We start from the raw sequence: 19,917 nt of genomic DNA, 5'->3' as shown, positions 1-19,917 counted from the left end.
CAGTCAAATGATGCTGAGTTGCTATGGCGATGCCTCTGAATGTGTGGCGTCTCTCTGTGTTCTACACACACAGCAACAACAACGATTACCATGACGATTTTGTATTCCAATTCCATGGCGGCCATCTTTTTAGTGTACTAGCCACATTGCCACGGTCTGAGGGACCGAGTCTGTTCTACTCATTCTACTTCTATATACAAGCCGTACGAGTACTCAGTAAATATCAGTGACAAAGGCAGTTTAGTTTACCATGCTCGTCCGCCCGCTCCTCCACTGAGAGATTTAGGAGATCTTTTAAACCGGCAGCTGTAAGTCGTTTTAATGATTCACTGCAGTGTGTTGCTGGAGGATGATGTATCACACTTCTGAAGATGGCATGATCCGTTTCCTAGTCAGGGTTTTATAATATATATAATACTCTATGGCACGGCCTGTTGGTGGTTTATGGGTGGGTATTGTCTGGTGTTGATTGTCTGTTTGATATTCACTGTGTTTTTATATACAGCCCTTTGTTGACTGCTGCTGGAAATGAATGTCCCCTCTGAGGTGAATGAAGTTCTATTCTCTAGCAGAGGTGGAAACTGGAGGATGGGCTTAATGTAATACATGGACTGGAATAGGGAGTGGTGTCAAACCCATGGAACGGAATGAGGAATGATATCAAACACACACGTTTGATTCCATTCCTTACTCCGTGCCATGCATTACAACGAGCCCGTCCTCCGATTCCTACCTCCACCAGCCTCCCCTGCCACCTGACTGTGAACGGAGGTAATTATCATATTAATAGAGGGTCAGGGATAATTAGATAATTAGCATATTAATAGAGGGTCAGGGATAATGAGGTAATTAGCATATTCATAGAGGGTCAGGTTACGTCTCCCGAGGAGTGAGGAGGACAACCGACACTCTGAATGAATCATGACGTTGCTGAACGTCCAAACTCAACCCACACACCCCTGGAGGACGCCCCAGCAACTCAACACACTGACTCTCATGTACCTGTTCAGTGGATGGATGGATTAATTGATTAATTAATTAATTAATGGATGGACACGGCAAGAGACAGCACAAATTATTCCAATTAATCTTTTAAAGAGATTAAAGGGGAAATCTGGGATTAAAACGATAACAAAGTGTTCTCCCTGCACTTTAATTGGTTAAGAGTCGAGGGATGGGCTGGAGGAATGTAACCACGCCCACATTCAGAGACGGAGCCATGGCTGCCAGGACTGACCCTCCATGAGATGAAAATGGTAGTTTTAACCATGTTGAAGCTATACGGCGGTATATTGTTTTTGAAACAGTGGAGAATAATATTATATGTTGGGTTCTGATGAGAGTAAGAGAAGAGAACAAGACATTTATAAATTAACATTCTTAAAGAATTAATGGCTGTACATCAATCATTTAAAAGTCCCAAAATTAATGTACCAGTCCCAGATTGCCCCTTTAAATGTAAGAAAACTGTAATTAAATACTAAAACAAAAAATTGTTACACAGTAAATTAGAAGCTGCTTTGTAGAACATTTAATCCACTAACAATAAAACATGTAAAGGAACCACAAAGTGAAATCAGTCAGAATGTTTAAACCATATCTGCTGGTGAACAGAGGACCCAGACCACCGCTACAGAGGTAGGACGTCCCGTACACGCAGCTGATGTCGTTAGCTTTTACCCAATTTATTTACACCACAAAAATAACACACAACCAAAATGATCCACGTCGATACGCCACCGTCCACTTCACCGGGCATCAAACACCACCACTGGGATGAAGGAGTGAAGGAACGTCAACAGACACGGAACACCTACAGTCACTGTTATACAACACAACACAATCACACTACAGAATCACACTACAAGCTCTTGATTCCTACTGAGACCTACACACACACACACACACACACACACACACACACACACACACACACACAGAGAGCAATAGAGAGACGTCTTCATTTGAAAGGATACATCTCTTCGTCCTCTTCTTGTACATGATTCTGTATCCACACTCTCTGCAGCGGATGGGGTCCCGGGCCTTGATCTCGTTCTCAGTGTGACATTCTGTTGGGGGAGGAAGGACAAGTCAGGATCAGCTCATGTAGTGAAGAGCCGGTCTGGAGGATGGGCAATCCACCATAGAGGCCAGTTCTCCACACAGATTGAGGGCTTAATGTAGCGGAGGTGGTTTGGAAATGCTCTGGTGATGAGGTAGCCCTGCCGTGACTTCTAAGCCCAGATATGGCCCTGGCACCATGAGGATGTCCTCTTGGTATAACGGTCTACGTCTGTGGCGTCCATGAGAGAGGACCCTGGTTCAAACCCTGTCCTCCACACACTACAGGGCCGACCCGAACCGTACTGGGCTTGGTTCAGATGGGTGGTTCTTCTTTCTCACAAGGTCCTTTGCAGCCCTGTTTCAGCAACTACGGTGAATGTGTAACCAGGCCAGCCCAGCCCAGCTCTGTGGTGAATTAGGGTTCAGACTAGAGATAGTACTTTCTAGTCCAGCAGCAGGCTTTATCTGTCCTAGACTGTTGGGTTAAATTCTGGGATGCTTGTTACAACCCGACTCTTACCTCAACCCAGTGATGTTGAGATTTATAAAGGTTCAGTTAAGAGTTATGGCCGGTTAAAGGTTCAGTTAAGAGTTATGGCCGGTTAAAGGTTCAGTTAAGAGTTATGGCCGGTTAAAGGTTCAGTTAAGAGTTATGGCCGGTTAAAGGTTCAGTTAAGAGTTATGGCCATAAAGCTGTGTTTGGTTACAATTACATTGTTTACAAACAATAGAGTAAAACAAACCGTTATTATTTTGGGTTCAGTTGAACTAAGCTCACGAGGCATTTATACATTAAGGTCCGCAAGGACCGTCGCAAGGATCCCACTTTAGCATCTACCGGCATTCTAGTTCCCTACTGTCATCACCTCCACATATGTAGATCATGGGCTGCTGTTTGGGGGGCTGCATGTCTTTCTGAGGGTCCATGTTGACTGTGGAGAAAATCAGAGAAGATAATTGTTAGAATCTGAACCAAAGTTTTCTTCCTTTCTCCCTCACTGTGACTGCCGATGGCACTTGTTCTGATCAAAGGTTTTACTTACGATGTCTGTTGTACAGTTGATTCACTTACTGAGACAAATGGACTTATTGTAAGTCGTTTTGGATAAAAGCGTCTGCGAAATGACTTGAATGTAAACATGTAACAGATCATCTCTGGGAGACACGGTTAGGGTTAGAGACACGGTCGGAGAGTTAGGGTTAGTTAACCTAACTAATGGTCGGAGAGTTAGGGTTAGTTAACCTAACTAACGGTCGGAGAGTTAGGGTTAGTTAACCTAACTAACGGTCGGAGAGTTGGGGTTAGTTAACCTAACTAACGGTCGGAGAGTTGGGGTTAGTTAACCTAACTAACGGTCGGAGAGTTGGGGTTAGTTAACCTAACTAACGGTCGGAGAGGCTGTGATCGATGAGTTTCAACTTTAGCTGAACATCTTTTTCTTTGACTGACACTTCTGGACAATGCGATGTGGCCGGCATCGGCAGGATGCCTGTAGAGGCGGAGAAATGTCTGATCATCTCACCGTTGACTAAACTAGATGTCTGATCATCTCACCGTTGTCTAAACTAGATGTCTGATCATCTCACCGTTGACTAAACTAGATGTCTGATCATCTCACCGTTGTCTAAACTAGATGTCTGATCATCTCACCGTTGACTAAACTAGATGTCTGATAATCTCACCGTTGACTAAACTAGATGTCTGATAATCTCACCGTTGACTAAACTAGATGTCTGGAGGGATCGACAGCAGGCTTTAGCTCCCCTGGCTAGCCAGAGGAGTGCAGCCTGACCGACGAGCCACAGAAACCCATTTAAAACCTGTTTAGCGAGTTCCAATCTAACGTGTGTCTCTGGTTCAGACAGCGGGACACATCTCCCGTGTGGGTTCGGGTTAGCTGCGTGTTTAGATGACTTACCGGCGGGTAAAACTGACCGGCGGGTAAAACTGACCGGCGGGTAAAGATGTTTACTGGTTTCTCATCGCGGCATGCCTCCTGGCGCACATGCGTAGTAAGTCTGGTCGTCTGTCTACGGAGTCTGAACATCGAAACAAAGTGACCTGTGATTGGTGGCAATACGTTTATCCTCCATTGTAATTGGTCCCCTTATTTCATCAGTTTCTCTTGATAAAATGATATAGTTTAATAATTTGAGGACAGTGATAACTACCTGCACGGTAAATATCTTCCCAGCAAAGCGACTACATTTTCTATTCCTTTACTCCCGGAAAAAAAAAATCCTTCTTCTAGCATTGTGACTGTCTATGGCCACTGGTCTGAACATTGATTACTTTATCTTATGATGACTGATGGATAGATGATTCACTTACTTAAACAAATGTATTTGTTGTAAGTCGCTTTGGATAAAGGCGTCTGCTAAATGCCGTAAATGTAAGAGAAATGTCGGTTTTTCGGGGAGCTCCGGGCCGTGAGGCGGCGCTGTCCGTCCACCCGCCGCTCCCCGCGACCCCGTCCGAGGAAGGTTCAGCTGGCCTCTGAAAACAACGACAGAAGATCATGACAAGATCCTAAATATTAGTCCAAGTTTGTCCCGTTTCAGCGGTTACCGTTTCGTCTGTGAAGCCGGGGTCGTTCTCTGCGGTGAGCCATGGAGCCCACGGCGCCGAAGAGGTGCGTGTCCGTCCGTCCGTCCGTCCGTCCGTCCGCGTCCGAGCAGCTCACTGCTGGTAGCATCAGGCTAACTGTTCAGCTAGCTGCGGTCTGACCCGGACAGCCACGTTAACAACCCGCAGAAACACAACACAATATAACACAATATAACTATAACCTACACTTACAATAACCAACACTTACAATAACCAACACTTACAATAACCAACACTTACAATAACGAGTCACTTTCACACGTTTCATTCCTCTTTTAGGGATTTTGCCCCTCATTTGAGAAGCTCATGTAGTAGAGAGACTCTGTTGTGTTCTGTGTTAGACTTTGTCATCATCCATGATGAGTATCATAGTCTAGTTGTAATAACCTGGCCCTTCAGGAGGTTCATGGTGTTGTGTTCTGTGTTAGACTTTGTCATCATCCATGATGAGTATCATAGTCTAGTTGTAATAACCTGGCCCTTCAGGAGGTTCATGGTGTTGTGTTCTGTGTTAGACTTTGTCATCATCCATGATGAGTATCATAGTCTAGTTGTAATAACCTGGCCCTTCAGGAGGTTCATGGTGTTGTGTTCTGTGTTAGACTTCGTCATCATCCATGATGAGTATCATAGTCTAGTTGTAATAACCTGGCCCTTCAGGAGGTTCATGCTGTTGTGTTTCTTTCCACATAATAAAGTAATCAAGACATTAGCGGTGGTCGATGCTAAGTGGGATACTTGTCACAACACTACCGTAAACCCTAACGCTAAATGTATCCTACCTTAACCTTAACCCTAACCTTAACCATAACCCTAACCATAACCATAACCCTAACCTTAACCTTAACCATAACCCTAACGATAACCATAACCCTAACCCTTACCTTAACCATAACCCTAACCCTAACGATAACCATAACCCTAACCCTAACCATAACCCTAACCCTATCCTTACCCTAACTATAACCCTTACCTCCCTAACCGTTTTCCATCTGTCGGTCCTCTCTGAAAAGCAGAGTGTTCCTCACAGGTAAAAGTCATGTTTGTTTGTTTTCCCAGCAAGCTGAAGAAGCTGAGTGAGGACAGTCTAACTAAACAACCTGAGGAGGTCTTTGATGTTCTAGAGAAACTTGGAGAAGGGTAAGACTTGATTATCGTACATCAATATGTCCCCATAATGTCCCCAGTGGAACCTAAATGTCCCCAGTGGAACCTAAATGTCCCCAGTGGAACCTAAATGTTTTGTCATATTGGTTTTGGACTGGGACAGGGACAAAGGCTGGGATTAGGCTATTGTGATGCATCCTTGGCCCATTTGGATTGTATTGGACCCTTGTGCACCTTCTTTGTGTGTGTGTGTGTGTGTGTAGGTCCTATGGCAGCGTGTTCAAGGCCATCCATAAGGAGTCTGGTCAGGTGGTGGCCATCAAACAGGTTCCTGTGGAGTCTGACCTGCAGGAGATCATCAAGGAGATCTCCATCATGCAGCAGTGTGACAGGTAGGGGGAGGAGAGAGGGAGGGGGAGGGGGGAGGAGAGAGGGAGGGGGGAGGGAGGAGAGGAGGAGGACAGGAGAAGAGAATGAAGGGCAGAGATGGGGAGGAGAGAGGGAGGGGGGGGAGAAAGGAGAGGAGGAGGACAGGAGAAGAGAATGAAGGGCAGAGATGGGGAGGAGAGGAAAGCAGAAAAGGGAGTGAGGGGGAATTACTTTCTCACTTAGAATATATTTCCTTTATATTAACAGACTGTTGACGTGTGTGTGTGTGTGTGTGTGTGTGTGTGTGTGTGTGTGTGTGTGTGTGTGTGTGTGTGTGTGTGTGTGTGTGTGTGTGTGTGTGTGTGGTCCCGTCTCTCCTGTCCTCAGTCCCTACGTAGTGAAGTACTATGGAAGCTACTTTAAGAACACGGACCTGTGGATCGTCATGGAGTACTGTGGCGCGGGCTCCGTCTCTGACATCATCAGACTGCGCAACAAGACGGTAGGTAGCACACGTCTCTGACGTCATCAGACTGCGCCACAAGATGGAGAACGTCACACGTGTGGAACCTCAGGAGGTGTTATTGGAGTCTCTGGTGATGCTTCACATCCTGTTGTCATTATTCCTGTGTAGTAATACTGTTATAACACAGTAATGGATGGCAGTGTTTTCACTGGGAGTTTTTCCACTTTTGGAATGATGTCTTGAAACTTCTCTATCTCCTCCTCTCCTCTCCATTTCCTCTTTCCTCCTCTCTACCTCCACCCCTCCCCTCCTCTCCCCTCCACCCCTCCACTTCCCAACACCTCCACCTCCCCTCCCCTCCCCTCCCCTCCCCTCCTCTCTCCCAGCTGACGGAGGATGAGATCTCCACCATCCTGAAGTCCACTCTGAAGGGTCTGGAGTACCTGCACTTCATGAGGAAGATCCACCGGGACATCAAGGCCGGGAACATCCTCCTCAACACCGAGGGACACGCCAAGCTGGCCGACTTCGGAGTGGCCGGACAGCTGACGGTACCGTCTCACACACACACACACACACACTCACACACACCCCCACACACACACACTCACACACACACACTTTCACTCTCACACACACTTTCACTCTCACACTGTGTGTGTGTTGTGTTTGTGTTTACGATGTGATGTGTGTGTGTATATGTATGATGTGGTGCTGACTGTGTGTGTGTGTGTGTGTGTGTGTGTGTGTGTGTGTGTGTGTGTGTGTGTGTGTGTGTGTGTGTGTGTGTGTGTGTGTGTGTGTGTGAAGGACACCATGGCCAAGCGGAACACGGTGATCGGCACGCCGTTCTGGATGGCGCCTGAGGTGATCCAGGAGATCGGGTACAACTGTGTGGCCGACATCTGGTCCCTGGGCATCACCTCCATAGAGATGGCCGAGGGCAAGCCTCCCTACGCAGACATCCACCCCATGAGGGTGAGTCCTGGGCTGGGGGAGAGACTGGGGCTGGGGGGGAGGGGCTGGGGGGAGAGACTGGGGCTGGGGCGGAGAGGGGGGCTGGGGGAGGGGGGCTGGGGGAGAGACTGGGGCTGGGGGGGAGGGGCTGGGGGAGAGACTGGGGCTGGGGGGGAGGGGCTGGGGGAGGGGGGCTGGGGCTAATAACCTAATTTCTCTTTCTCTCTCTCATTCTCTCCTCCCCTCCCCCTCTCTCCCCCTCCCCCTCTCTCTCTCCCCCCCCCCCCCCCTTTCTCTCCTCTCTCCCCCTCCCCCTCTCTCTCCCCCCCCCCCCCCCCCCTTTCTCTCCCCCCCCTCTCTCCCCCCCCCCAGGCTATCTTTATGATCCCCACCAACCCTCCTCCTACGTTTCGTAAGCCTGAGCTCTGGACCGATGACTTCACTGACTTCGTTAAGAAATGTCTGGTGAAGAACCCGGAGCAGAGAGCCACCGCCACACAGCTGCTACAGGTACACACACACACACACACACACACTCACACACACACACACACTCTCTCTCTCTCTCAGATACTCACACACACTCACACACACACACACACTCACACACACACACACACACACACACACACACACACACACACACTCTCTCTCAGATACACACACACACACTCTCGCTCACACTCATATTTTCTATACTCATATTTTCTTTTTTGCACACACACACAGCATTACTAACCCTTCCCTCCCCCCTCCCCCCAGCACCCGTTCATCACCAACGCCAAGCCGGTGAGCATCCTGAGGGACCTGATCACCGAGGCCATGGAGATGAAGGCCAAGAGACAGCAGGAGCAGCAGAGAGAGCTGGAGGAGGAGGAGGAGAACTCAGTATGTACACACGCACACACATATACATACACACACACAGAGCTAGAGGAGGAGAACTCAGTATGTACACACGCACACACTCACCCCCCACACCCACCCTCTCCCCCCCCCCCCCCAGGATGAGGAGGTGGAGGTGGACTCCCACACCATGGTGAAGTCGTCGGGTTCTGAAGGGGCCGGGACCATGCGGGCCACCAGCACCATGAGTGACGGGGCCCAGACCATGATTGAGCACGGCAGCACCATGCTGGAGTCGGACCTGGGCACCATGGTCATCAACAGCGACGATGAGGAGGAGGAGGAGGACGAAGGCTCCATGAGGAGTGAGGATGACCTTTACATGACCTTTACATTCACGCTTAAGTAATTTAGCAGACGCTTTTTTTCTGAAGCGACTTACAATCAGTACATTTGTCTCAGTAAGTGAATCACTATACAACAGACATCGTAAGTAAAACCTTCGATCAGAACAAGTGCCATCGGCCGTAACAGCGAGGGAGAAAGGAAGACAACCTTTTTATTATTAAATTATTTATCTGCGTAAGTAATGGGACAGTGAAGCATTTTGTCTTCTTTTGGCCCTACAGTCCAAAAGTTAGTTTGACACCTGTTGACATCAAGCCAGTTGTCCCATCACTTCTGGGTTACCCTGACATAGGAGAACTACGCATGGTAAGAAAAAGGTGTAATTTCTGAACGGTGAAACCAACATGTCCACAAATACCATCAGATACAGGCTGAGAACCTTGATTGTAACCTGTACTTACCCAGAGGAACTGTAACCTGTACTTACCCAGAGGAACTGTAACCTGTACTTACCCAGAGGAACTGTAACCTGTACTTACCCAGAGGAACTGGACGTTTGGACACACCTTCTCATTCAATGGTTTTTCTTTATTTTTATTATTTTCTACATTGTAGATTAATATTGAAGACATCAAAACTATGAAGGAACACATATGGAATTATGTAGTAAACAAAAAAGTGTTAAACAAACCAGAATATGGTTTATATTTTAGATTCTTCAAAGTAGCCACCTTTTGCTTTGATGACAGTCTGCACACTGTTGGCAAGGTGTGTCCAAACGTTTGACTGGTACTGTATATATTGAGATGGACGTGGAAGTCATATCGTAGGTTATTGAGCCGTGCCCTGCCCCCCCCCCCCCCCCCCAGGACACGCCACCCCCCAGCAGGCCCTGCGGCCCTCCTTCATGGACTACTTTGACAAGCAGGATTCTAACAAGGCCCAGGAGAGGGAGCGGGAGAGCTACAACCACAACCAGCACCAGCAGCAGCACGAGCACTACCACATCGCCAAGAACGTCTTCCCAGACAACTGGAAGGTGCCGCAGGACGGAGACTTCGACTTTGTGAGTCCCTGGTGGTCCCCGCCTGTCTGTCTGTCTGTCTGTCTGTCTGTCTGTCTGTCTCTCTCCTTCCCCCTCTCCTTCTGTCTGTCTGTCTGTCTGTCTCTCTCCTTCCCCCTCTCCTTCTGTCTGTCTGTCTGTCTGTCTCTCTCCTTCCCCCTCTCCTTCTGTCTGTCTGTCTGTCTCTCTCCTTCCCTCTCTCCTTCTGTCTGTCTGTCTGTCTGTCTCTCTCCTTCCCTCTCTCCTTCTGTCTGTCTGTCTGTCTGTCTCTCTCCTTCTCTCCCTCATTGTCTCTCTCCTCTCTCTCCTTCTGTCTGTCTGTCTGTCTGTCTCTCTCCTTCCCCCTCTCCTTCTGTCTGTCTCTCGTCTGTCTCTCCCCCCACTTTCCTCCTTTCCACTTAACAGTTACTTCACCCCCTCTCTATCCAATGAGCAGTTACTTCACCCCCTCTCTATCCAATGAGCAGTTACTTCACCCCCTCTCTATCCAATGAGCAGTTACTTCACCCCCTCTCTATCCAATGAGCAGTTACTTCACCCCCTCTCTATCCAATGAGCAGTGACCTCACCCCCCTCTCTGTCCAATGAGCAGTGACCTCACCCCCCTCTCTGTCCAATGAGCAGTGACCTCACCCCCTCTCTCTGTCCAATAAGCAGCTGAAGAACCTGGACTTTGAGGAGCTGCAGCTGCGTCTGACGGCGCTGGACCCCATGATGGAGCGGGAGATCGAGGAGCTGCGGACTCGCTACACGGCCAAGAGACAGCCCATCCTGGACGCCATGGACGCCAAGAAACGCAGACAGCAGAACTTCTGAGGACCCCTCCAACCCCCCCCCCCCCGCATGGAGATCTGCTACCCCCTGCTCTCATTGGCTCCTATCACCCTAGTGGTCATGTGACCCTTAGGGTCCTCCCTCTGTTGATCCTGATACTCCAGCGGGCTTTACACCCACAATGCTGTGCCGCCTCAGACGTGGTCCTTTCACATTGTCCTTTCCAGCAAATATAGTCTGGCCAGGCCAGGCCCGGCCCGGCTCGGTTCGGCTCAGCTTGGCCTTGTAGTGTGTTAGGTGTGCTGTCTCCTAAATGACACGTACATGTCTGACAGCATCTTTCCCCCCCAAAAGGGGGGGAAGGATGCTTTCTCACCCCTCTGAAAGCATCCTAAGACCGTCTGTTTTAACATGAGAACCAGTGGAGGTCACGGGCGTAGGTTTCACTAGAGAACAGTCCCCCCCCCCCCCCCCCCCCCGGTGAAAAGTGTCGAAACCTTGTTGTGTGAATTGCACAACATGCGCTTTCGGAAGGCCACATTTCCTTGGAAGAGGACTCCCACCCCCTCCTCTGGGACTCCCACTCCGTCCTCTGGGCCAAAGCTTAGGGTGAAACCTACGCCCGCGGTGGAGATCATGACCAGGAGGGATTTGCTGTAGAAATGTTCCCTCCGCTGGCACGCTGGCACGCTGGCAGTGGTGGGTGAGGTCCCGTGGTCTGACGTCATGTGTACGTACAATATAACCTGAGTGTGGAAAATGTCAGCAAAGCTGTGGAGGTTTTGCTCCGCGACCAAAGACAGTCGTGATGATGACGACGACGATGATGATGATGATGAAGAAGAAGAATGCCTTAAAGATTTAATGGAAGTTTCAAAAGCAGGGAATTGCACGTGTTCTGAGTGGCTTTCTCCCATTCGGAATGAGACGTGAGGGAAACCGTTGAAGTTGGACGATGCCATGGTGCATTTGAGTGCTCCTCCGAAATCTTTCCAACACAGACTCAGGTATCATCCTAGGAACACGAGTTTACAAGTTGGGAAATGTCCCAGTCTCCAATTTCCGAGGAGCACTCAAACGCACCATTATACACTCACTGAGAACTTTATTAGGAACACCTGGACACCTTCTCATGGTGGAGGTGGTGTAATGGTGTGGGGGATGTTTTCTTGGTACACTTTGGGCCTGATAATATCAATCAATCACCTCTTGAATGCCACAGCCTATTTGAGTATTGTTGCTGACCATGTGCATCCCTTCATGGCCACAGTTGACCCATCTTCTAATGGCTTCTTCCAGCATGATAATGCACCATGTCACAAAGCAAAAGTCATCTCAAACTGGTTTCATGAACATGACAATGAGTTCAGTGTTCTTCAGTTCTTCCCAGTCACCGGATCTGAATCCAATAGAACACCTTTGGGATGTGGTAGAACGGGAGATTCACAGCTTGAAAGCGTACCTGAAAAATCTGCAGGAATTGCATGTTGCAAGCATGTCAACATGGACCAGAATCTCAAAGGAATGTTTCCAACATCTTGTGGCATCAATGCCACGAAGAATTGAGGCTGTTTTGAGAGGAAAGGGAGGCCCTACCCAGTATTAGTATAGTGTTCCTAATAAAGTGCTCCGTGAATGTATATTGTATATTTTTTAAGTCTAATCTGTATGGAGGTAGAAATCGGAGGACGGGCTCATTGTAAAGCATGGAATGGTATGTGTGTTTGATACCATTCCACGCATTACAGTGAGCCAGTCCTCCGATTTCTACCTCCGCCAGCCTCCCCTGGGTGGGATGTGTATGTAAAAAGGATCATGAAGTCAACCTCTTGGTTCAAACAGCCATTCAGTGTTGAGTGTTTCTCTCTCTCTCCTCCTCTTCCTGCTGAGCCTGTTGTTGTGCATCAATTCCACATGACTGTTTAATCAACACAAATGATCGTCTTTAATTAAACTAATTTGTGTTGATTTAACACATTTCAATGGTGTAGAACCGATGGGCAGACGTTCAGTGTCTCTACTCAGCTATCTGACCCCCTCTGTCCATGCTCTCCCTGGGTCCAGGGGAGGCTGGCGGAGGTAGGAATTGGAGGACGGGCTCATTGTAATGCCTGGCGTGGAATGAGGAACGGTATCAAACACTTTAACACCTTAACGACTCCTGGTGTCCCCTCCCCCTCCTCCTCCTCCTCCTCCTCCGGCCTCCACTCGCTGCCTCCTCCAAACGCATTGGAGGAGAATCTCCAAGGGGAGGAGCCTAGATCTTCTCCTCCGATGCGTTGTCAGGAGGACGGAGGAGAGGACGCGAGGGGAGGACGCGAGGAGTCGTGTTCCTAACCAAGGAAAAGAGGCTGTGGTGTAACCTGGGTTGATGATCGACAGGGAGGTGTAAAACCTCTCACTCTAGGGTTCAAAGGTCAAGAGGATTTCTGCTACGGCAGGATAGTTTGCCCTGTCAGATGTTAGTAAATGCAAAGTGGGATCCTTGGGATGGCCGACTCTGAGGTCACCACAGTGAAGTTGAGATTTAAAATGGTGACGGTTAAGGGCTAGGGTTTAGGGTAAGGGTTATGGTTTAGGGTAAGGGTTATGGTTAGGGCTAGGGTTTAGGGTAAGGGTTATGGTTAGGGCTAGGGTAAGGGTTGTGGTTAGTGTAATGTTAGGGCTAGAGTTTAGGGTAAGGGTTATGGTTAGTGTAACGTTAGAGCTAGGGTTTAGGGCTAGGGTTTAGGGTAAGGGTTATGGTTAGTGTAACGTTAGGGCTAGGGTTTAGGGTAAGGGTTATGGTTAGTGTAACGCTAGGGCTAGGGTTTAGGGTAAGGGTTATGGTTAGTGTAACGTTAGAGCTAGGGTTTAGGGTAAGGGTTATGGTTAGTGTAACGCTAGGGCTAGGGTTTAGGGTAAGGGTTATGGTTAGTGTAACGTTAGAGCTAGGGTTTAGGGCTAGGGTTTAGGGTAAGGGTTATAGTTAGTGTAACGTTAGGGCTAGGGTTTAGGGTAAGGGTTATGGTTAGGGCTAGGGTTAGGGTTAGGGCTAGGGTTTAGGGCTAGGGTTTAGGGTAAGGGTTATGGTTAGGGCTAGGGTTAGGGTTAGGGCTAGGGTTTAGGGCTAGGGTTTAGGGTAGGGTCGTCCCAAGAGTCCCACTTAGCATCTACCCTCAGACGTTATGTGTCTTTTTGTATGTTCGACTTTGCATGTTTATTGTTTTTAAATTAATTTAGCTGTGTAGTGAATTATTACTATTATTACACAGAATGTATCGAGGGTTAATTTGTCTATTTTGACACTCTTGTCTCTCAGCATTTAGTGACCTTTCTAAACCCTACAGGACGACTCAAGCCTCCGTCAGACAGGTGCATAGGTGTGCTAGGTCTGTCTAGGTCTATCTAGGTCTGTCTAGGTCTGTCTAGGTCTGTCTAGGTCTGTCTAGGTCTGTCTAGGTCTGTCTAGGTCTGTCTAGGTCTATCTAGGTCTGTCTAGGTCTGTCTAGGTCTGTCTAGGTCTGTCTTGGTCTGTCTAGGTCTGTCTAGGTCTGTCTAGGTCTGTCTAGGTCTGTCTAGGTCTGTCTAGGTCTGTCTAGGTCTGTCTAGGTCTATCTAGGTCTATCTAGGTCTGTCTAGGTCTGTCTAGGTCTGTCTAGGTCTGTCTAGGTCTGTCTAGGTCTATCTCTCTTCTGGTTTTATTAAGTTTGCTTCATTTCTTCATGTATTACCACTATGTACAACATGTAATGACTGTATTAAAGATGGGAATGTAACCTAAAGCTTAAAACTCTAACTTATTATCAAAGATTGTTTTGTTATTTTGTAATATTTTTGAAAGGTGACAGAAATAAAGATAAGCCCTGACTGACTACATTGTGTGATAGCTCTTATCTTGACCCCTGGCGTTTCACTGAGCCACCGTTTTTGCTTACAGAGAATTGTAAATGTGCTGTTTCACATACTGACAGGAGTGTGTGTGTGTGTGTGTGTGTGTGTGTGTGTGTGTGTGTGTGTGTGTGTGTGTGTGTGTGTGTGTGTGTGTGTGTGTGTGTGTGTGTGTGTGTGTGTGTGTGTGTGTGTGTGTGTGTGTGTGCTTGGTTCCATGGTCAGGGCAGGGGTCTCTGTACATGTTGTGAAATATGTGGTCCCACTTACATGACAGCAGTCGTCATAAATCGCGTGTGCGTGTGCGTGTGCGTGTAACCATCAGAAGAGAGAAACCCGGCTGTCTCAGATACTTCAAGACAGCTGTTTCTACCGTAACCTTTCTACTACTGACGCATCGTATTCTCACAAACGGCACAATAGAAGTATACATTGATTTAGAATCCATTACTTAGTATTGCATAGTCCAATAAGAAAGAAACCCATTCTGCTCGGAGCAATTGGTCCAATGAATCTTTCATTCAGCCTCTATAAAAATGTAAGTGTTTGTATACGGTGTGTTTTACGGTAGATGGCTAGCGGAGTTAACTCGTGCTGAAGGTTGCAGTGGGAACCAAGTTGGTTGGAAACACTTCTGAACTCCTCCGTACGCACAGCGCTGGTCTGCCAGAGACTTGAGAAAAGAAACATACATTCAAAATGTCTGCAATTATCAAAAAGATCATCAACACTTCGGCAGCACCTGCGGCTATTGGACCTTACAGGTAAGACAGTGGCGTGAGAATGGATTTTTATTTGGATGGATCGGCTGCGCGTAAATATTTGATCAGGGGCGGGTCTGGACTTTACAATTAGTGGCCATGAACTTGTTAGAAGTTTACAATAGTGTTTGTGGGTGTCAAAGGTTTCCCCGACCAACAGTTCACTAACTTGTGTGACTGTAGACACGATGGCCGCTATCCGCAGACATTTCCCATACACGCCAAAAGCCCCTATAAGACAGGGCATTTACAGGTAGGCTGAAATCTCTAACTAAATCTCTAACTGTTTATTGCTTTTCCTCGAACTCTTTTTGCATTCGTGTGTTCTTCTGAGATCTCGTTAGACACCCAGGGAAAGCTGTGAACTTTGAATACTATGGTGAAAGTTAGGCTATGAAACCTTCTCTAAGTATTATGTTTTATTAGTTCTAGGTAAAACCTGACTCCTCAGAGACTCAGTAAAGTTCCACTTATTAGATAAATGTCTAACATAACAAGATAAAAGTAGTTGAAAGGCGTTGTGATGAAGAGGTGATTAATTGTTGGCTGGAGGGGTGTTAGCCGGGCTAGCCAATGGGCTGCGGGGGGCGGGGCGAGGCGGGGCGGGGGGCGGGGCTCAGAGATAGTAAGATGGCTCAATGTCCAGAGCGGCTCAGACTGCTCAAGGTTGCCACAGAAGCTGTGAACTAATGTCATAAATGTGTTTCTAATGAAGGAACAGAGAGATAACAGAGAACTTTAACATGCTTAACGTCAGTGGAGGTGACATTACTGATTGTGTGTGTGTGTGTGTGTGTGTGTGTGTGTGTGTGTGTGTGTGTGTGTGTGTGTGTGTGTGTGTTCCAGCCAGGCTGTGGTGGTGGACAGGACCATGTACATCTCTGGCCAGCTGGGCATGGACACGGCCTCAGGCCAGCTGGTGGAGGGGGGGGTGCAGGCCCAGGCCAAACAGGTGAGGCTGGCGGAGGTAGAAATCGGAGGACGGGCTCATTGTAATACATGGAATGAGGAATTGATGGTTTCAAACATTTGACTGTCTCTCTCTTCCTCTCTCTCCCCTCTTTCCCTCCCCCCCCCTCTCTCTCCCCTCTTTCCCTCCCCCATGTCTCCCTCTTCTACCCGACAGGCTCTGACCAATATGGGGGAGATTCTGAAGGCAGCAGGATGTAGCTATGACAACAGTAAGAGTTGTATTTCTTTCTTTTTTAAAGGTTATGTTTTGGAGTAGGATAGTCCCTCCTACTATCCCTCTCTCATATTCTTGCTAGACCACTGGACGAGAGAGAGAGAGAGAGAGAGAGAGATCTGTGCGCTGCTCCCAGAACTGTGTGAGTTTATTGTGACGGGCCGTGTTTGTGTTCTCCAGTCGTCAAGACGACGGTGCTGCTGGCGGATATGAACGACTTCGCCCACGTCAACGACGTCTACAAGCAGTGTGAGTCTCTGGTGATGTCACCTGTCAACCCTCACCCCATAGGGTTAAGGGGTTGGTTAGGGTTAAGGGGTTGGTTAGGGTTAAGGGGTTGGTTAGGGTTAAGGGGTTGGTTAGGGTCAGTTTTAGGTTTTGACTTAGTTGGGCTGTCTATGGGATGCTGGTCCTCTTATGTGATGTGATGCAGGGGAGGCTGGAGGAGGTAGAAATCGGAGGACGGGCTCATTGTAATGCACCCACTCCATGCATTACATTGAGCCCGTCCTCCGATTTCTACCTCCTCCAGCCTCCCCTGATATAATGAGCAGAATGGTGAGACATGGCCATGATATCCCCTCTCCTGCTGTCCTGCATGTCCATGACTGTCCACACGGGGGCGCCCTACATCCTGACAAGACACCTGCTAGAATCTTGACACCTGCTCTGGTGCATATTTGCCTCACATGTAAAACATAAATAAATAAAAACCGTCCACACAAAAAAAAAACTGCTAATAAGCAACTTTCAATGTTAGAGCTCTCTATAGAATATGCAGATTATCAATTGTATTATTATTATTGATTGTATTTATTATGGGTTAGTCGTCTTTAGCTTTAGATAAAAACTTGTCACAGAGTCCCTGGTAAAGCAGGTCTTAGGGTTAGGGTTAGGGCTGTTGGTACGTGTCCAGGAGGAAGTAAATAATACTCTCAGCACTGTCAAACATTCCCTCGTCCCTCTGCAGCCTGGGAGACAGACAGGGAGGGAGGGTGTATACTTGGGTATTTCCTCTTCCATCACAATGCTCACCTGTAATCTAACCCTGGTGTCTGTGTGTAAGAGGAGACCGTGAAGCAGGGGGTAACCTGACCCTGCCATGCTCTCCCCCCGGCCCCCTCTCTCTCTGGCCTGACAGCCTGTCTACAAGCCCTAACCCCCCAACACCACACACACACACACACACACACACACACAAATGCGCTTGCACATACACAGACACACACTCACTCACTCAGCAGGCACCGTGGGGAACTTTCCATGCCCTGACTATCTGAGTGACCATGAACATGGACTGGCTGATGCTCTCCAGGGCATTGTTTGTTTGTGGTTTTACCACCTGAATAAGACATGGGCTGTTTCCTGCCTCCCTCAGCCAGACCCGGCCATGGGGATGTTGTTCAAGGCTGTCTGTCTGGACTCCTGTCTGCCCCGTTGTCAAAGACAGAGAGGCCTTGAAGTTCAAGGAACTAGACAACTTATCAACAACATTCCTCCTGGTCATGGCCTTAGTGTGAATACCTCTGAGTGTACTCCTGAGTAGTGCATACTACGGAGTGTGGTAGTGTGTTAGTGTGGGACTCATCAACAGCCTTAGACTTTTCAATTACCATTAATTGTGCTTTGTCAGTGTTACTGTCCAATTTGCAATATATATATATATATGTGTATATTTTAATGTTATTGTTTTTAACTATTCTGCAATTGTGAATTGTGCAGTTCTCTTGACTGTGAGCAAGAATGAAACTCGAATGGAAACAGCTGGCCAGGGTTGAAGCAGAGATAAATATCATGGCATCACATCTCTTCCTCCTGCTGCATTCTAAAGTTACTTTGGGAACTGTGTGTATGAGGAAGGTGTGAGGAGGGTGTGAGGAAGGTGTGAGGAGGATGTGGACATGAATGGTTGTGAGTGTGATGTGGATTTTTCTCTCTCAGTTTTCAGCAAGAACTTCCCTGCCAGAGCGGCCTATCAGGTGGCTGCCCTCCCCAGAGTGAGTAGACTACCAGTCCATTGGTCTGGATGATTAATAAGCTCTTATAATACTGTGTGGTTATAATCTTCTATCTGTCTGTGTGTGTGTGTGTGTGTGTGTGTGTGTGTGTGTGTGTGTGTGTGTGTCTCTCTCTCTCTCTCTCTCTCTGGCCTTCTCTCCCTCTCTTACTATCTCTTTGTCACCCTCCCTATCCCCCCCCCCCCCCCCCCCCCCCCCAGGGTGGTCTGGTGGAGATCGAGGCGGTCGCTGTCCTGGGACCCCTGGCAGACTCCTGACTAGCCGGGGGTCAGGGCATGCACAAGCTGTGACCTAAACCTCCCAGTGAAACAAGTTCCGTCCAGAAAAGCCTTGAAGAACAAGTGCCAGTTTACACCTTAACCAACGCAGCAGACGGGGGCAGCCTGGGGGTTTCTACTACAAGACAGTGTTTTACATGACAGCAAACAGCATCATCCAGCCCACACATTCCATGGCGGTAAACTCTCTAGATAGAGCAAGAATGCATTTTGGAACACAGCCATAGTGCTAGCTAGGTAAAAGAAAACTAAAAAAAGCCAACAACTAGCATTTCTCTGTTCCTTGATGTAATCACTGACCTAACCATCGTAGGATTGGTCTAAGCTGGCTTGCTACTGCATTACTTTAACCAATCCTGTCATGTGAGATCAGTGATTTCTTCAAGGAACGGAGGGTTGCACGTTAAGAGTGTTCAAACAGGCCAGTAGGAAACTAACCTCAGTCTGGAGTGACTAAAGTTAGTTAAAGTAATAAATAATCATATTTATTTATTATTATAAATAATAATAAAGTCCTCCCTTTATTCAACACATCCATATCTGAGTCCCTCCCCCCATACCTACTGTAGGAAGCCAGGCCTTAGGTTCTAAGTCTAAATATAGACAGTATATCTCCTCATCTCATGTCAAATGTACCAAATGTAATGTTTACAACCACAAGAAAATATAGATTTATTACACCTTCCTGCTGTTGGTTATTGTCTGTGTTCTTCATGTGTTTTCATTGTCCTGCTGTATGATTTTTACATCACAGAACATGTATGTTCTATATATCACAGAACATGTATGTTCTATATATCACAGAACAGTGGGTCTGAGTTGGACAGAACAGGAAACTATCACACATCAGAAACCAGGAAGTACGGTAAATGCTCAGTGTGATGATTTGGGATGGCCCGACTCTGACGTCACCACACCCCAGTTGAGATTTCAAACGGTTCAAGTAAGGGTTAGGGTTAGGGTTAGGGTTAGGGTTAGGTAAGGGTTATGGTTAACGGTAAGGGTTAGGGTTTAGGGTATGGTTGTCCCAAGGATCCCACTGAGCATCTACCGTTCTTCACAGTGGAACCAAGCCACCTGTCACACATTCATAGACTCCGGCAGACCCTTTCCCAGTCCAATCATTTATTCAAACCTTGTAACATGGTGATAAAGTCCAGACCAGCAGCAGATACATACTGAAAGATCCAATGGGTTTTTTT

At 47.7% G+C, this 19,917-nt stretch overlaps 4 protein-coding genes across 7 annotated transcripts in view; 2 read left to right on the top strand and 2 right to left on the bottom strand.

The window, feature by feature from the left end:
• Positions 1 to 1,515: 1,515 nt before the first annotated feature.
• Positions 1,516 to 4,531, bottom strand: polr2k (RNA polymerase II, I and III subunit K). 2 transcript variants are annotated; one of them, XM_083684312.1, is made up of 5 exons: positions 4,397 to 4,531; positions 3,984 to 4,104; positions 2,931 to 2,996; positions 1,977 to 2,069; positions 1,516 to 1,771 (listed from the first exon to the last, which is right to left on the bottom strand). In XM_083684312.1, the coding sequence occupies exons 3-5, from the start codon at positions 2,989 to 2,991 to the stop codon at positions 1,749 to 1,751; spliced, it is 177 nt and encodes a 58-aa protein (XP_083540438.1). In that variant the 5' UTR covers positions 2,992 to 2,996; positions 3,984 to 4,104; positions 4,397 to 4,531; the 3' UTR covers positions 1,516 to 1,748. The 2 variants fall into 2 exon arrangements, with proteins under 2 accessions (XP_083540438.1, XP_083540439.1); XM_083684313.1 differs by lacking the exon at positions 3,984 to 4,104 and having other exon boundaries at positions 4,397 to 4,522.
• On the top strand, positions 4,449 to 13,167 carry stk3 (serine/threonine kinase 3). Of its 2 annotated transcripts, none has more exons than XM_083684292.1 (11): positions 4,449 to 4,697; positions 5,732 to 5,812; positions 6,043 to 6,171; positions 6,536 to 6,650; positions 7,001 to 7,165; positions 7,425 to 7,592; positions 7,944 to 8,081; positions 8,334 to 8,459; positions 8,578 to 8,782; positions 9,635 to 9,831; positions 10,486 to 13,167. In XM_083684292.1, the coding sequence occupies exons 1-11, from the start codon at positions 4,675 to 4,677 to the stop codon at positions 10,642 to 10,644; spliced, it is 1,506 nt and encodes a 501-aa protein (XP_083540418.1). In that variant the 5' UTR covers positions 4,449 to 4,674; the 3' UTR covers positions 10,645 to 13,167. The 2 variants fall into 2 exon arrangements, with proteins under 2 accessions (XP_083540418.1, XP_083540417.1); XM_083684291.1 differs by having other exon boundaries at positions 10,483 to 13,167.
• Positions 13,168 to 15,101: 1,934 nt separating this feature from the next.
• On the top strand, positions 15,102 to 19,373 carry LOC310814800 (2-iminobutanoate/2-iminopropanoate deaminase-like). The gene is made up of 6 exons (XM_083684308.1): positions 15,102 to 15,236; positions 16,080 to 16,185; positions 16,360 to 16,414; positions 16,600 to 16,668; positions 18,361 to 18,416; positions 18,638 to 19,373. Exons 1-6 carry the CDS (start codon positions 15,172 to 15,174, stop codon positions 18,692 to 18,694), a joined length of 408 nt encoding a protein of 135 aa, XP_083540434.1. The 5' UTR covers positions 15,102 to 15,171; the 3' UTR covers positions 18,695 to 19,373.
• Positions 19,374 to 19,833: 460 nt separating this feature from the next.
• Positions 19,834 to 19,917, bottom strand: part of LOC310814799 (uncharacterized protein) — an 8,481-nt gene continuing 8,397 nt past the window's right edge. For both annotated transcript variants that reach the window (XM_083684306.1, XM_083684307.1), the window contains exon 4: positions 19,834 to 19,917. This exon is cut by the window's right edge and continues 800 nt beyond it. The gene's annotated coding sequence lies outside the window, so the exon portion shown is untranslated.

Source organism: Argentina silus (assembly GCF_951799395.1).
Source record: "Argentina silus genome assembly, chromosome: 14".
Taxonomy (NCBI): Eukaryota; Metazoa; Chordata; class Actinopteri; order Argentiniformes; family Argentinidae; genus Argentina; species Argentina silus.
This window is presented reverse-complemented; position numbering and strand designations above follow the sequence as displayed.

Bases quoted from the DNA above. Each gene is read 5' to 3' on its own strand.
- polr2k (XM_083684312.1), bottom strand. From the start codon at position 2,991: ATGGACCCTCAGAAAGACATGCAGCCCCCCAAACAGCAGCCCATGATC. The intron at 2,070-2,930 runs GTGATGACAGTA...CTCCCCCAACAG, and splicing joins CATGATCTACATATGTGGAG to AATGTCACACTGAGAACGAG. The intron at 1,772-1,976 runs GTATCCTTTCAA...CCTTCATCCCAG, and splicing joins CAAGAAGAGGACGAAGAGAT to TGGTGGTGTTTGATGCCCGG.
- stk3 (XM_083684291.1), top strand. From the start codon at position 4,675: ATGGAGCCCACGGCGCCGAAGAG. The intron at 7,593-7,943 runs GTGAGTCCTGGG...CCCCCCCCCCAG, and splicing joins CAGACATCCACCCCATGAGG to GCTATCTTTATGATCCCCAC. The intron at 9,832-10,482 runs GTGAGTCCCTGG...CTGTCCAATAAG, and splicing joins AGGACGGAGACTTCGACTTT to CAGCTGAAGAACCTGGACTT.
- LOC310814800 (XM_083684308.1), top strand. From the start codon at position 15,172: ATGTCTGCAATTATCAAAAAGATCATCAACACTTCGGCAGCACCTGCG. The intron at 16,669-18,360 runs GTGAGTCTCTGG...TTTCTCTCTCAG, and splicing joins CAACGACGTCTACAAGCAGT to TTTTCAGCAAGAACTTCCCT. The intron at 18,417-18,637 runs GTGAGTAGACTA...CCCCCCCCCCAG, and splicing joins AGGTGGCTGCCCTCCCCAGA to GGTGGTCTGGTGGAGATCGA.